At 39.5% G+C, this 16,363-nt stretch overlaps 1 protein-coding gene across 10 annotated transcripts; it reads left to right on the plus strand.

Moving 5' to 3' along the window:
* LOC113526329 (serine/arginine-rich splicing factor 11) lies at window positions 1-16,064 on the plus strand. Of its 10 annotated transcripts, XM_026913279.3 has the most exons (14): window positions 2,931-3,064; window positions 5,020-5,088; window positions 5,624-6,309; window positions 6,615-6,724; window positions 8,137-8,205; window positions 8,313-8,362; window positions 8,463-8,584; window positions 8,680-8,767; window positions 9,557-9,676; window positions 11,111-11,200; window positions 11,699-11,776; window positions 13,612-13,789; window positions 14,135-14,191; window positions 15,270-16,064. In XM_026913279.3, the coding sequence occupies exons 4-14, from the start codon at window positions 6,650-6,652 to the stop codon at window positions 15,462-15,464; spliced, it is 1,122 nt and encodes a 373-aa protein (XP_026769080.1). In that variant the 5' UTR covers window positions 2,931-3,064; window positions 5,020-5,088; window positions 5,624-6,309; window positions 6,615-6,649; the 3' UTR covers window positions 15,465-16,064. The 10 variants fall into 10 exon arrangements, with proteins under 10 accessions (XP_053089201.1, XP_026769076.1, XP_053089200.1 ...); XM_026913275.3 differs by lacking the exons at window positions 5,020-5,088; window positions 5,624-6,309 and adding an exon at window positions 2-332; XM_053233225.1 differs by lacking the exons at window positions 5,020-5,088; window positions 5,624-6,309 and adding an exon at window positions 2-332 and having other exon boundaries at window positions 14,174-14,191.
* Window positions 16,065-16,363: the final 299 nt, after the last annotated feature.

A 16,363-nucleotide genomic window follows, 5' to 3' on the forward strand; every position in this document is an offset into this window, starting at 1 on the left:
ACGCATTTCCGGTTCGTGTAGCTGAGGGACGCTTCCGCTGCAGCAGAGACGTTAGATGGACGCGCTCCGGCCTGCAGCGAGGAGGAGAGCGATATTTTGAGTTGAAATTTTCGTCTTCAGGCTTCACTCGGTGTTTGTAGCTGCCTTTCTGAAGCGCTGTGTAGATACTCTAGTGTTCTGGGTTGTGATTTTTGTTGTGTGTGCTTGAAGATGAGCTCCGGGACGAACGTCGTGCAGGTGACTAACGTGTCTCCGAGCGCCACCTCGGAGCAGATGCGCACTCTGTTCGGCTTCCTGGGAACCGTCGAGGAGCTCAAACTCTTCCCTCCAGAGTGAGTAGGACCGCCGAGCCAGAGGGAAATATCACTCTTTAAGTCTTATATACGTCGTCTGATATTACATTTCTGCGTCTGTATGCGGTGGAAGTGCTTTGTAGTGTCAGTAACCACAGGCGAAGAGGAGTAGGCCGCGCTTTTTAGCATTGTTAGCTTAGCATAGATACATGACTAGCATGCTAACCGCCTAGCATGCCTTTTAGGCAACTTTTTCCTCAGAGTGATCATTTCAGCTGCAAAACATTATAAATTAAATATGTTGTTCATGTTTGTTTTCAAATCACAAACCTGGTATTTATTTATTCATTAAATAACTGATTTAGCTAATGATTGTTTAGATGTTTTTATTTGTTTGCGTAAAAAAATTCAAGTTCTGTTTAGCCAGTTTAGAGTCTCAGTTGTTTAAAAGTAGATAATTTATTATTATTATTATTATTATTAATAATAATGAAGAGAAATTATAATTTGCAAACAGTATGGCATGCCTAACCATGCCCTTTTTTTTTTTTTTTAGCACTTACAGCTAAAGAAAATACTGAGGGGAATTAAAATAAAGAAATAAAAAGCTAAAAAAAAAATAAATAGAAGAATAGTAAAATTCGTTATACATTTCCTTTTGATGATTATATTTGTAAATCAGAGATCTGAGCTTTTCTTTTCATTATTATATTAAGTGGTTCAAATTAAATAATAGTAAATGAGATGAATTTATCTAAAGTATGAATCATTTTCCTCTAAACTGATTAAAAGTTTGTTTTCAGGTGAAATACGAAGTACAACAGGATTTCTGCTCTGTGTACAAATTAGATCTATCTAGTCATGTTATAGATGATCATATATAATAATAAGAGAGGTAATGTGTGTGTGTGTGTGTGTGTGTGTATGCGTGTGTATATAATTATAATAAAAAAAAAAAGTACAGTTACTATAATCACTAGTAAGTGAACTATCATATCCATCGTATTCAGGAATATGATTATTGTGGGTTCAGTCTCTTACTGAAGCTTTATGTAGATATTCCGGTGGTCAGATAATATACAGAAATATCTGATTACAGAACCGGAAAACCAGTCTGATGGTGTCTAATGCGGAACCGGAAAATCGGTCCCGTCTGTGATATCCATGCTGGAACCCAGATACACGATACCCGGTGTGTTATTTAGTGGATCCCGCAACTCGTGCTGTATGCGGAGGGGAAACGATTTTGAGGAGAGAACGAGTGTCGTACAGGGAACGAAATAGGGCCAGTTCTCAGACAGAATAAATAAACACAGTGAAGAAATCACTGTCAGACTGATCCGAGTCGAAACAAACACCGTAGCCGTGCTAAATTTAACTGGAATTAATCGTTTCGGATTGGACCTGAATTGAATCGGTGCCGAACTGAATCGTATCGGATCAGTGTTTAGCGGGAGTGTCGTGAATCGTTACGTGTTTAACCGCGTCGTATCGTACACTGCGTATGTAGACGCACACTGTATTACTTTTACACCTTTTTCTAATCAAAAAGGTTTTGTTTGCGACCCTCTCGGTCTGTAGAAGTTATGTAAAGAAGGCGGTGTGTGATAGCAGTCAGAGAGAGAACAGAGATGTCATAAACCTGGTGCAGAAGGTAGCGTTGTCGCCTCACAGCTGGGTTACCGTGTGGGTTTCCTCTGGGTTCTCGGGTTTCCTCCCAAAATCACGCCAGTGGTTTTCTTGGCTTCACCAATGCGGCAGTCGATTCAGTCGAAAGCAGGGATTCTGAGCTCTGAGTTATATCATTACGGTGTAAGCTTGCCAGCTAGTGACCACCAGCTTATTGACCTATTTACGTTCTCAAACCCCAAAAGAAAAAAGATTTAATCAGCGACCATGTCTGTGTTGATTGAGCTAAAATAAATACTGCTGTAAACTCGTTTAAAGTACTGAAGCGTTATTTTATTTACTATTGAGGGCGGCCGTGTCTTTGTCGCTTGCTGAACTCAGGGGTCGAGGAGACCTTCTTTTTTTTTTTTTTTTTTTTTTTTATTTTCTAGTCTGTGTTTGGGGTTCTGAGTTACGAGCCTTAGATGAACGCAGCATTAATCACCTCTAGGTGTGAAGAGTGTGTGAATGTGTGTGTGCCGAGCCACGTGATGGAACAGTGTCCCATCCAGAGTGTATTCTTACCTTGGGTCCGGTGTTCCCGGGATAGACTCCGGATCCACCGTGACAACAACCAGGATAAAGCAGTTACTGAAGATGAATGAATGAAATATTGATAAACACACACACACACACACACATGTATTTACTGTTTAACATGAAAAGCTTTTTAAACACAATAACGTACATACGTATCTATGTAACTAACTAACTAGTGTGCTGCAAATCCTATACATATAATAAGATGTAATAAGCTAACTACATGTATATAAAAATGAAATAAAATATATAAACAAAACATCAAACAATAAATCAAAGTTTTCCCTCTCAAGTGTTTACTGAAAGCACAGTTTGATTTTGAATCAGTTGCTCATTTATACAGTTATTTATTTACATAGTTTTTTTTTTTTTTTTTTTTGGATAATAAGAATCTTGACACTAACTTCATTCCTGTTCTGTGTGTTGCAGTGACTCCACCATGCCGGTGACGTCACGCGTGTGCTTCGTGAGGTTTAACGAGCAGGAGTCGGTCGGCGTTTCCCAGCACCTCACAAACACGGTCTTTGTGGACAGGGCTCTTATAGTTGTGCCCTACGCAGAAGGTTGGTACCTCCCGGGATTCGCCCTCACGTCAGTCACGGGTTTCCTTTGGCAGACTGATGTACAGACACTCGGTTCTCTTCCACCGGTCGATTGTGAAATCCTCCCATAACTGTTTAAAACAGATCCAACAGATCTCTCACCACTAATTTATACGGTGATGAAACCGAGTGCACGTTTCCTCCTCACAGCTGATTAACAGAAGCTTGCACACTGACTCATGCTCCAGAAATACTCTTATACTTTAATATGATCAAAGCAGATCTCTCTCTCTCTGTCTCCTGGTGATGCCTGATGTGCATCAAGACTGTGAGTTGTGGGATTAATCGCTACAGCTAGGCTTGGGAGCTGACTCGTGGGGAAGAAAGTGGGCGTGGCCAGAAATGCGTAATGCCTGTTGTGTGCACGTCGTGCCATTACAGCAAAAAGTAGCTACCAGTCGCTAGCGTTAAGGTTCGTACAGGACTCGACAAAATGGGCTAAAAGGAATCGCTTACATCACGAGATGCAGCAGTTTATTTTTGTGATCTTAAACTAAAGCAGACATCACATTTTTACGAACAAACGTTTAAATCTTCGAACTCAACAAACTCCATCGGTCTGTCTGTGATTCCTGATGCTATCGTCTGAAGCCTAGTTACAGCAGATCCTTGGCCTGCACAATTAAGACTTTTCCTTCCTTAATTTGCTTAAAGGTGCAGTTTGTAATGTTAAAAAGCATTTCTAGTTCTGCAATTATGTAACTTATTACACTATACCATCAATAATAGAATGATTTGAGACATTTCTCTGTGACAGATCTTGCTAGTTTGCATTTATGATTAGCTCTATGATTTATTTATTTATTTATTTATTTATTTTCTTGCCCGCTCAATCAATGAACCACACCCTCTTTTCCTTACTAGGCAACTTGTGAAACATGCGTATGCTTCATTCGACTCGGTCGCAGCTTGTAATTCCCCGTCTCCTATCAGGAAACCTCCAAAGAAAATGCCCCCTCAACTTGAAATTGCAAGTGTTCTCATCTGTCCTTCCCCGTTTATGGAGTGACGGCAAATCAACATGGCTGCTCACAGCATCCTTACCTTTAAATGAGTTATACTGTATGTATGTAATATATATATAAAATGTGTGTTTGATTTCCATCAATCATCACAGAGACTTTGTATGTGGAATGCATCGAGGCTGGAAATAACCTGTGAATTACACGTTACGAGGCGAGTCGAATGCAGCATTAGTTTCACAGACGGGAGTGGGGTCTGTATGGAGGCGCTTGTCACGGGGCTGTAAAAATCACAGACTGCTCCTTTAATCTGTCGTCCAATATTCAAAGGAAAATACTAAACTGTGCACTGCCATGTATTGGGATGGGAGTTAACTAGAATGTTTTTCACTTTATTCGATAAAGAAAAAGTAGCGAGAAAGCAGTGTTTCTTGGGTAATAATAGCAGATTCACAGTGTAAATACTGAGGAGCATATTTCAGTGTTCAGGACTTACACTTTCTTAAACTTTGCTCTCAGATCAGCAAAACAGTCTCCAGTTTTATTTCACTAAAGACGGAGGGAAGAGACGTACGCACTCCTCTGAACACTGCCGTGCATTTAGTGGTAAATAGGACCTTAGTGGGTCTTTCACGTATCTGGATGTGGTATCTTTATCGCTCTGTCACACACAGATGAACATGTGTAACGGTTATTAAAGTTATCAGTGCATCAGCAGTCTACTCCGGGATCTTGGACTTGCCTAGACTGAGACTAGCGGCACATGTAAGGAAGAAAAAAAAAAAAAAAAAAAAAAAAGGTACAAGGGGACGAAATGGACAAACGCGTTCATATTCATTATCCTGCTCATGTTTTTTCGTCCCCCTCCCCACCACCACCACCACCAGTTCATCATTTTAGACTGTCTCCTATTAAAAATGTTCTCTTGTTTGTTTGTGTGTGTGGTTTTTGTAGTGGAGAAGGCAAACGCAGAGCCCCCTCCCTGAAGGCTGAAAGTGGTCCTCTCCCTGCCAACAGGCGACTGTAGGCAATTACAAAACGCCAGCCGCCACACCTCCCCCCCCCTTTTCTTCTTGTTTGTTTCTCTCTTCCTTCTTTCTGTATTATTCTCTCTCTCTCTCTCTTTCACTTTCTCTCCCTCTCTCTCTCTCCTAGGTATATAATATGTTAATTGTGCGTAGTTTGCCAACATGCCACTATGCATAGTTCTCCACATAAAACATTGTGGTTCTGTCAAACATTTCCTTTTTTTTTTTTTTTTTTTTTTTTAAAACCACTGAAGTGACTCCATATGGATTGATCCAGACATTGTACATATGAAATATTAAGCTGTATTTTTTTTTTTTTTTTTTTTTTCCATCTTTCATATCAGATATACACATTATGGTAGGATTGGGTTCCCTCAGGAAAGAGATTAGCCTAAATAAATCATACCATTTTCACATTAGCTATGTGGTTTGTGATTTACTAGGTGGACTCCACATGATGTGTTAGACGGGTGTGATTTTCTTTCCTCTCTTTAACAGTGGTCTCTTGTTTTTGTTGTTGTGTTTTACAGTTCTTTTTCCTGGCTCTGCCAGTCCTGTTTACCAGGCCGTGCCCGAAAATGAAAATCGAAAATACAGCCCTACAGTTTTGTCTCCTGCAGCAATCTTTTCTAATGTGCTTGTTCATTATTATTTTTTTTGTTTGTTTTGTTTTGTTTTTTTGTTTTAAATGTGTTCTCTTGTCAAGATTTTTCTCTACAAGTTCTTCCATGTATAATGACACAATTGTGAAATATCATCCCCCGCACACACAAAATATTTCAGGCTTTTGTTGGGACTGAAGTTTGTAGATGTCTTTAAGCTTTTGCGTGTGTTGTTGATGTAAGAGCACGTGTTCGCATGTGTGCTGTGGTTAGGCTAGCGTTCCTGTGAGACACCAGGTAAGGACAGTCTCCAGCAAAAGCCCAGAGTTTAAAAACGTGACGTGCAATTGAATGTGTAGTCGTAACTCTCTCTTTATTTCTTGTCAGTTATTTAGTAAAAAATACTTTGAAGCATTATTTACTGTTCATCGCCACAATCTCTGAAAGTGTTTTTGTGTTGTGTATCTCGATCTTTCTCTGTGTGCTTTTAGCGAAGCTGCCAACGTGAGTCGATTGTTCATAAAACGTCTATATGAAAAGTTGAAAGCACATCACCCGGAGAAGCCACTGTGCTCGCTCACGTTTGGTTCATGACTTAAATAACACGCGTCCAGGTGATCACATCTTGGCAGTATTAACTGCAGTAGTGTGTCTTTTTTTTTTTTGAAAAAATGAAATTTCCCCATCTTAGTTTCTCACTCAGTGATAAGTGACTTGGACAGAAATTAAAAAAATAAATAAATAAGAATCAAAAGATACCTAATGAGAGAAGAGACGCAGGTGGTAATAACATTTGGAGGCGAGTATATTTATTGCCTGAAAATCTGAATGTTCTGTCTGTCTCTCTGTCTCTCCCCTTCTTGAGCTTGTCGGAGAAATCGTTTCTCTGGTTTTAATTCAGGCTTTCTTGATCTTGAAGGTGTGATCCCGGATGAGTCGAAAGCTTTGTCGCTGATGGCGCCTGCGAACGCCGTCGCTGGGCTTCTTCCAGGAGGAGGACTGCTGCCGACACCCAACCCTCTTGCATCGGTAATGCGCAGTTTGTAATCCTGTTTTAAAGATACAGTGTGTAATTTTAGCTCTTTGTTTAGCGCTGCTCTGTAAATCGAACTGTAGTGAAATCTGGCTCTGTTCGGCAGGAAAAGGTCCGTGTCATTCAGATTTACACAAAAGACAGTGGCAGCCGTTTTGCGTTGAGCCAATCTGCCAATGACTTCACGAAGGATAAAGCGTTAATTCACCGTAACCAAATAACCAAATATGGCCAAAAGTTTGAGCACACTTGACCATGACATTGATATGTGCTTGCTGAACATCCCATTCCAGATTTATTCCCCTTTCCTGTTATAATAAGCTCCACTCTTCTGGGAAGCTTTCCACTAGATGTTGGAGCGTGGCTGTGGGGATTTGTGCTCATTCAGCTACAAGAGCATTAGTGAGATCAGACCCTGATATTGGGTGAGGAAGAAGAGGTCTGATACACAGTCAGCGTTCCAGTTCATCCCAAAGGTGTTCAGTGGGGTTGAGGTCAGGGCTCTGTGCAGGACACTCGAGTTCTTCCACTCCAACCTTCACACACCATGTCTTCATGGGGCTCGCTTTGTGCACAGGGGCATTGTCTTGCTGGAACAGGTTTAGGTCTCTTAGTACTAGTTAAGGGAAATCTTAACGTTAAACCATACAAAGTCATTTTAGACAACTGTGTGCTTCCAAATTTGTGGCAACAATTTGGGGAAGAACCACATAGGAGTGTGATGGTCAGATGTTCACATACTTTTGGCCATATAGTGCACATAAGTGTCGTGTAAACACCCACTAATCAGCATTAGTTGTACGGCTGACCGCTTAATAAGTCCATCATCTGCCGGCTTCAGTAAAGTGAGGATTCTAACAGGGTTCACTTCCTAAACTCACACCCTAGGGAATGATGATGGTTGCCATCATTAATCAGCCTGGAGCCATGATGAAATGAGCTAGAGACATTTAGCGTGAGGGAAGAAAGGACTATATTGCTGACCATGCACATGATCCACAGAAATAAGAGGCAAACATATATTTTTTTAAAGATGCATTAGATAAAATTAGTCTTGCCCATTTCCCAAATGGGTTTTCTCAGTGACTTTTGATAAGGGCACCACATAATCAGTTGCCTTTTTTTTTTTATTTTTTAATCATGTTCTTCAAATCTTCTAGGTTATTTGTACAAGTAAAGAAAAAAAAAGACTGTTTCACCTTTTAAATAATTGTAAATTATACAGACTTGTGTCCAGCAGCATAGGAGGAAAATTCCTTGCTCAGATATATCGTATATCTGTAAAAAATATAAATATACAATTAAGCTGTATGATTATGGACTCATGGGACCCCCTGTATATTTATGGGTATAACTTGGCATGACTGTCAGACTTAAAACACTCAAGAAACCACTGTTTCCGTTCTAGATGGGAGGTGGTGTTCTGGGTGCTCTCGGTGGTCCCGCCATGTTACCTGGAGCTGGCATGAACCCCCAGGTGAGTGCTCATAGCTTTAGCTTTCTATTAATTCATTTCAGATGGTCATTCTTTCCAGTTTGTTTGCAGCATGACTGAGGTTTTTTTTTTTTATATTTTAAATATAGGCTCTCTCTGCTGATCAGATTCTGAAGCTGATGACGTCAGTGGATCCAAAGTAAGTCTGACGTGCTCATTAGATATCGGTCGTCTGCATAAACATGTAAGCCATGACCTTTATTTCAAAGTGAGCCTGATGTAAATCCGTCGTCTTGCAGGATGAACCCGATGGCAGCGAGCATGGGTCTAAAGGCAGACGCTTCCAACAAGGAAATCGAGGAAGCCATGAAGAGAGTCCGAGAGGCGCAGTCCCTCATCTCGGCTGCCATTGAGCCCAGTAGTGAGTAGATCATCCCAAAACACAACGTTTTTTTTTTTTTCTTCCCCTTGTTTGCTGAAGTGCAAAAATATAAGTTACGTTAATTTCTTTTCCAGGTAAAAAAGACAGCAAGCGCAAGCATTCCCGCTCCAGATCCAGGTCTAGATCCAGACGCAGGAGATCTCGCTCTCGCTCCCGACACAGGTACACGTTAAATATGGTGTGTGAAGATGGATGTGGGAGATACGACAAAAAAAAAAAAAATCACGATTTTCAAAGGCATTTTTTACCGTGCACGATATGTAGGCTATAGTTTCTCACAAATTATCAGCAATACAGTGTTGATTTAATTTAATATTCATAAACAGATTTGTAGTAAATGTATGGTTAGATTTTGAAACATGCTTATTTATTTATTTATTTAAAAAAAAAAAAAGGATTAAATAATATTGGAAAAAACAATTTTAGAATCTGTAAAAAAAAAAAAAGTAGATTTTACAGTACAAACATCATAGCAGCAGCTTATAATCAGTTTGTAATTTTAAAAAAAATAAATATTTACGATATCCATGATATTTCAGAGAAGTGTATTGTGACTTATTTTATCATGATATCGATATCATATCTCGCAGCACCATGTGAAAATTTTGCCACTCTGGTGTCTGCACTTTTATACAACCTACTACTACTTATTCACCGTTTTGGTATATTTGGTTTGGCATGTGGGTTTTTTATTTATTTATTTATTTTATTATATATAAATTAGCGCACGTCTCCTAAAATGGGGCATGTTTCCTAAATGCCCAAGTGTAGCTTGATGCAAGAAAATGCTGCTTCCACATACTTAGAATGATCAATTTCTAAGTTAAATTAAAAAAAAAAAAAGTAATAAATAAAAACAGTAGAGGTAGAATACAGGGAGTGTGTTTTCACAAATGCACTTTGGGGCTGCTCGTGGGCCAGTGCTCTAACTCTGAGGCATTGTCTCCGTAGGAGGTCGAGCAGCAGGTCCAGAAGACGCTCCCGGTCCCGGAGTCGCAGACGTTCCCGAAGCCCCAGGAGGAGGAGATCTCGCTCCAGAGACCGCGGCCGACGCTCCACCAGCAAATCCAGGTTAGAGAGAGTCTCAGAGCTGCCACAGCCTCGTCTGTGTGCTACTAACAGAAAGCTTAGTCATCATGCACTACACACTAATCTGAACATTACTCTGTAATCGTTTTAAAGGTCTGTTCATTGCTTTATAAGATTAGCATGCGGACATTTCTCTGTCATGTAAAAATGTGTGATGCATCCTGTCTGTTTTTGGTTTCTCTTCAGACTGTGTAGCTGGTTTGCTTTAGCTTTGTTTTCTGTAATAAGGTGTAATCAGCTGCTGTGTCCTGAGTAATGAGCTGCAGCCTTTAGATTAGAAAAGAAGCCATCAGTAAGTAAAATGCTGTCTAGGGGTGGGCAGTATGACCATTTTAGAGCGATTAAAGTGTCTCTGCGATCTGTTTTTGCAGAGAGATTGTGAGTATTGCGGTACTAAACACACACGCTTACACAGCCGGTGCAAACAACACTGGTTTGCAAGGCGAGATTGGCACATCGAGGAAACACAATGCAATGAATTTGCTTAAGTGCTAGAAATGCATCACTGATGCTGTGGCGTTTTTAATAATGCCCATAAAACATTCGAAAAATGAGGGTTTTACGTGATTTCTGTGAATAGTTGATGCTTATTAAGAATCTCGTATCAGTATTTGTGAGTCACAAATATTTTGTAGTGCAATAAAAACCAAAACCGTGAACCATAAATCGCTTATTTTAAAAATGTTCAATAAAAATGTAAAACCAACGCTTGGTGAAACAGTAGGTAACTTGGCCTGTAATTTTTAAATGTAATCCCGCCCGGATACGGCTTTTAATAGCAACGTGAAATAATCGCGATAATATCGTGGATTGTGATCCAACCTGAAATAAGTCGCGATATGATACTTTTTGCCAGATCGCCCACCCCTAATGCTATCTGTAACCTGCTGCCAACTATAGAAGTGCTTTTTTTTTCCCCTTAGTTCGGATGGCAGGCTGCAGTATGTGTGAGCATTATTTTGCCAGATGGTTGGTGAATCTAGGCATTTTAAACCACTGAATTTATTCTTGTTGCTAGGTAACACGCAGGGAAATTTAATTTAAAGGTGCAGCTGAATTAATGAATCAGTCAGCTCTCTTAAAATTTAGCATATTTTGTGTCAGGGAATGCTGTGCAGTAAATTGTTTTGAAAGAGAAAAAAAATTTTAATGGTCTCAGTAACTTGACAGAAATGTGCTGCATTTAATATTGTAGTAAAGTGTATTATTGTGGCCCTCTTGACTCTGTGAGCGTCATTACTCACTAAAATCTGAGTAAGTATTTTAAAATGAAGCTGACGTACATGGGCTGAGTGTTCAGGAGTGACGCAGAGGAAACTGGCCTCATGGTCACGCTTATGAGCATAGAACAGTCAGGTATAGAGAGCACAACGAAAAACAAGGGCCTCCATGAAGGTGCTTCTCTCTCATTCTCAGGGATAGAAAGAAAGAGGATAAAGACAAGAAACGCTCTAAAACACCTCCAAAGAGCTACAGCACCGCCAGGAGATCTAGAAGCACGAGCCGGTAAATGTTTTAACCTCTCATCCATCTTTTCCATCTTCCATGTGGAAGCTTCATGCTTAGCTTTAATACTCTATAGACCACAGACTCGAACCAAACCCATTCCTCCATCCATTCGTCTGTGTTCTATTTTTGTCGTCTAAGTGCATGTATTGATTCATCATTGCATGAAATTGCTTAAGTTTTTTAAAATAATTTGTTAAATTTTGGATTGTAAGCCAAAAACTTCAGTCGTTGTTATTAAAATGTATAAAATGTGTGTGGAGATGTGTGTAGGTCATGCGTATATCATACTATCTTTCGCAAACGTCCAACACCTTGACTTGAAAACCTGTAATCCTGCACTTAGACCTTCGACATTTCCATGTTTATAAATTGTTCTTTATACATTTTAGCTATTTTTTGTTTTGTTTTGTTAGAAGTATAATTTTTGCCACTGCCTTTTCATGTCTGTATCTTTTTTTTTTTTCTTTTTCCTTTCTCTTTCTTTCTTTAATGTAGGAGACGAAGAAGGAGTGTTAGCCGATCTCCACGAAGATCTCCCAAGAGAAGAGGATCCAGGACACCATCACCAAGAAGGTGAGTTTTATTCACACCACTTTTGCACCATGCAGCACTTTAAAAGTTAAAAACTCAACTTTTAAAAAAAAAAAAAAATTCAGCCTTTACACAAAAATCCATTGCATCACAAATGATAAATATTATAAACTATAATAAAAATCTCTCCTAAAAATGCAGCTGTGGCTACATTTACATGAGTTTGGGGAATATTGTCTTAATCTAGATAGATAGATATATAGATAGATAAACTTTATTGATCCCATGAGGGAAATTCTTGTGTTACAGCAGCATGGTCAGTAGCAAGATACAACACGTACACACACAAAATATAAAATACAATAAGTTAAATTAAATGTAGTAGTGCAGATATGGAACACAGTTGTAGATTTAACCAGATTTACCTCAGTATTTACAGAAGTACACTTGTGAAAATATTATAAACTAATACTAAAAATCTGTCCTAAAAATGCAGCTGTGGCTACATTTACATGAATTTGGGGAATCAGAATATTGTCTTAATCTGAATCAACAATCGGATTGCAGCGTTTACATGACGCAGTGCTAAGTACAATATTACCAAATTCTGATTAATATCGGAATATTGATGTGCGTGTAACCGTAGCCAATGTCTCCAGATCCAAATCCAGTCTTCTCCATTTGTTGCAGGATTAGTTTGAATTCATTTTTTTTTCTCTGGTATCTGGTCCACTGTTTTTTCCCCAGTATTGTCTCAATACCAATCCCGAGTATCATATCAGTGCCGTCTGTAGTAAAAAGCTAATATTTCTTAAACTATTTGGAAGGTTTGTGCAGTTTATAACTGCATAAATCACAGGTTCCCAAACTTTTTGGGCAATTGACCCCAAGTGGATATTAAATTTTCTGTGATCCCAAGCCTGAACATTTTATTTCAGTAACATACTTTGTGTGAAAACAACAACAAAAAAAACTAAACAAAAAAAAAAAACAAAGGAATAGGCCATTCTTTGTTCTGCCTTAAACCAGCCTACTGGGAAGTGTTGTGGCGTTACAGGACAATAATCTGCGCAGGGATGGTGTGATACGTCCTGAGGAGAAGCAGAGGAGCCTGGTTTATACTTGTTGCATGATGACAGCAATGTGAGCTGTCACACACTCGCTGCGTATTTTTATGTACGTCTGGAAGATTTAAGAGACATTTGCTAGACAGCACGTCAGAGCCAAAACATCCCTTTCTGTCAGGTTTCCAAGTCGAAAATGTGAAGTGCTTTCATGCACAGCAATATTAAATACACTGACGAGCTTTGCCATTCTTTAAAACTCCCCGCTGTCATCATGATTGTTGTCATGAGCTATTCAGAAACTCTGACCTTACGTTCAAAAGTATTTACTAATCTCGAAAATCCAGAAGGCTGGTTCACAAAACAGAGCTTTCAGTAGGTGAGCCGTAAATCAGAGGTTTTTAAAATTCAAACACTAACTGTAATAGGAAAACTGGTTAGTGTTGGTGCTAAAATAAGTACATAAGTGTGTGATTTGAGACACAGCGCTTGTTTGTGGAGGTAGATGGCATATTAACCATTGGCTTGTCTGAATGTGACATTAGCAGTAACATTTCAAAATATTAGCACACAAACTCTATATCTTTATTATTTCTAATGAATGAAATCGCAGTGCTTTTTTGAGCATTATATAATCACTGGATTGGAAAATATTTACAACGTCATTTCTTTAAAATATTTTTTTTGTTTTGTTTGAAACAGTAAAGTCAGTTAGACGGCCTCTTCCTGTAAATGTAAATGGACTCTCTAGCAAAAGCTAGACTTCAGATTAAACTCTACATCAATTGTTTTTTTTTCTGTTTTCTCCTTCAGACACAAGAAGGAGAAGAAGAGAGATCGGGAAAGAGAGAAGGACCGAGAGCGCGACCGGGACAGGAGAGCTGAGAGAGAGCGCAGTCGTGACGAGTCTGACCGCTCCTCCAACAAGAAGAAAAAGAGTAAAGATAAGGAGAGAGAGCGGACGTCCGATAGTGAGAAACGAGATGTGAAGGTAGTGTCAAAATGCTCTCCACTTACCTTGTAAATTTGATGTTATGCAAAACTGTATTTATTATGGAGACTTTTTTCCCCTCAATGAGTTTTAGTTCATTTTAGTAGAATATTTAATACAGAATGCACACTTTTGGCTTTTCACTGGCATCAAGTACATCTTCATCCATCTTTCAGAAACTTTTACACTGGTAATATAAGTAATGATATTGTAATGATCCACATCCTTTCCAGTGTTCCAGTACAATTCCACCCTTTACATATTGTTCATGGTTATAGGTTACAGTATAAGTTTACAGGGTTACACTTTAACACTGTGTTCACACAAGTGAATGATTATCTTCAGATAAACAGCCAGGATTTCAGAGACGGCAGTAAGCAGCCAGTGACGCGAGCTGAGAATGTGAGTTTATTTAAATTAAGTATGATGCGTGTAGAACCCGGTGTGTGTGTTTCTGTGTGTGGGGTGTGAAGGAGGACTTATCTGTTTCCACTGACCGCTTTCCAGTGCGTATTCTCATAAATTCAAACCACATTCATGTTTCGCGGCTTGGTGTGCAGAAACTGACAGCTCACTCGGTCTCTCTCCGGCGCACGGCGCCTCCTGAAAGGACACACAAAGCACACACAAGTAAACTCGCCGTGATCACACACAGCGGAGAATCATCATGCGTTACCTGCAGGTTCAACCAACACCCACTGCTCGACCACGCCCCTGCTGCCACAGTTACTCCGACCAATTACACGCTGCGTGAAGTTCAACTTTTCTTCAGTTCTCAACTCTCAGATTTAGTTCCTACCTTCAGTTAGTTCCTATTAACACTTTGACTGCAAAAATGGAGGAAAACCTTATAACTGTGGTATCATCATATCCTGTCATATACGACCTCTCATCAAATAAGTATAGAGACGTTACGAAGAAAAATAAAGCTTGGAAAGAAGTAGCAGGGATCCGTGTTTGTAGCTTGTACAGTTGTACCTTGTGTTGCTGATCAGAGCTAAAAGAAAAAACTTTCATAATAATGAGTGTCTAAATTTGTGTTTAACTAGATAGATGATGTATCGATATATAGGCTTATGGTGATGCCTCAGGCGAGTGTATTTAGCTAGTACAGTTAACTCGCACTACTAATATGTTAACGTAATGTAGATCAAACTATTAATTTTCACTTTCACCGTATTAAAATATTAGAATGCATTTTTAAAAGGTAAATTTTGTACTGTAGGTTGTACATTCTTGCTGCTACTACTAGTCCATTCTCATCAGAACTAAAAAAACAAAAAAACAAAGTGGTTTTCACCCACAAGTGATAACAGTAGCGCTCGCTCCCCACCCACAAGAAACAGACTACAAGTGACTTGTCCCTTGCTAGTGTGAACTCAGGGTTACGTGTAACTATTACTCTGCGCAAATCTCAGGAAGCTGATGTGGAATGAGTGTATCGGTGTGTAAACGTGAATCGCTCCTTTAACTCTTGCAGGTGACGCGAGACTACGACGAGGAGGAGCAGGGCTACGACAGCGAGAAGGAGCGCGAGGCGAAGGATTCTGACGATTCAGGCTCGTCTCCCGCACGCTACGAGGACGAGGGAGACAGCGCCAAGCACACCCCGAAACAGGCCAAGCAGAACGGAGACGACCACCACGAAGAACAGGACATGGAAGTGAGCGACTGAGACCTGCGTCCAGACCGACTGAACTTTGAATGAGGAGTATCGTGATTTGATTTGCCCTCGCGGCTGTGTCTCTTCTTTAATAACCTCAGAATTTAACGTTACTGTTTCTCATCCTTGCCCCTCTGATCGTTTAGACCTGACCGATTTGGGTTAAATAACACAAGAAAGTAGCCTGTGTTTTCTTTCCATCTTCTGATCGCATGTAATTTGTCCCGTTTTGGCCTTAAAAAGGGAAGAATTGTTAATTTATCAGTGTTCATCTCAAGTCTCCTCTACATTGCTTTCCTTTTCTTCCTCAGTAAATGATAGATAGGTTTTTTTTTTTTTTTTTTTTTCTTGGGTCATCACTCTCAACACTGCATCTACCAGGACATGCTGTTTAGTGTCCACAGATCTCTTGTTTTTGTGTTGGAGAAAGTTTTTGCCCCCGTTGCATTCATCTGTTTTGATACCGATTTGGCGTAAATGTCATTTTAAATAGAACGAGTTCATGAGACATGTACATGATTTAGTGCTTTATATTCCTAGGCTTCATATTCAGTAGGTGGCCATCCTGGACTTGGAATTTTTTATACTGTAAATAAACTCACTTGAGTTGAACATGTGTTTGAGATGTCTTTTTTTTTTTTTTTTTTTTTTTTTTTCCCCTCCACAACTGAAATTACTGTGATGCCTTCAGATGTACATATTATTCATTAGTCATAGGGAACATGGTGTACAAATATTTTAATGGAAATTTGAGCATTATATTAAATATCCAAGGTCAAGGTTTGAATGAGAAGCCATGACTAGGCTCGGGGTGATTGATAGTATCGGGAATCGCAGATAGATTCCACATATGATAGCTATCAGGTCAGATGATTTAAATATATGTGGGGAAAACGTTTCGTCTGCAGCTT

This window comes from Pangasianodon hypophthalmus, chromosome 4, assembly GCF_027358585.1.
Source record: "Pangasianodon hypophthalmus isolate fPanHyp1 chromosome 4, fPanHyp1.pri, whole genome shotgun sequence".
Lineage (NCBI taxonomy): Eukaryota > Metazoa > Chordata > Actinopteri > Siluriformes > Pangasiidae > Pangasianodon > Pangasianodon hypophthalmus.

What these genes read in the sequence shown, in the direction of transcription:
- LOC113526329 (XM_026913275.3), top strand. Translation starts at nt 211, where the DNA reads ATGAGCTCCGGGACGAACGTCGTGCAGGTGACTAACGTGTCTCCGAGC. An exon ending in CTCAAACTCTTCCCTCCAGA is followed by an intron (nt 333 to 2,930) that starts GTGAGTAGGACC and finishes TGTGTGTTGCAG; the next exon opens with TGACTCCACCATGCCGGTGA. An exon ending in CGCTCCACCAGCAAATCCAG is followed by an intron (nt 9,677 to 11,110) that starts GTTAGAGAGAGT and finishes TCTCATTCTCAG; the next exon opens with GGATAGAAAGAAAGAGGATA.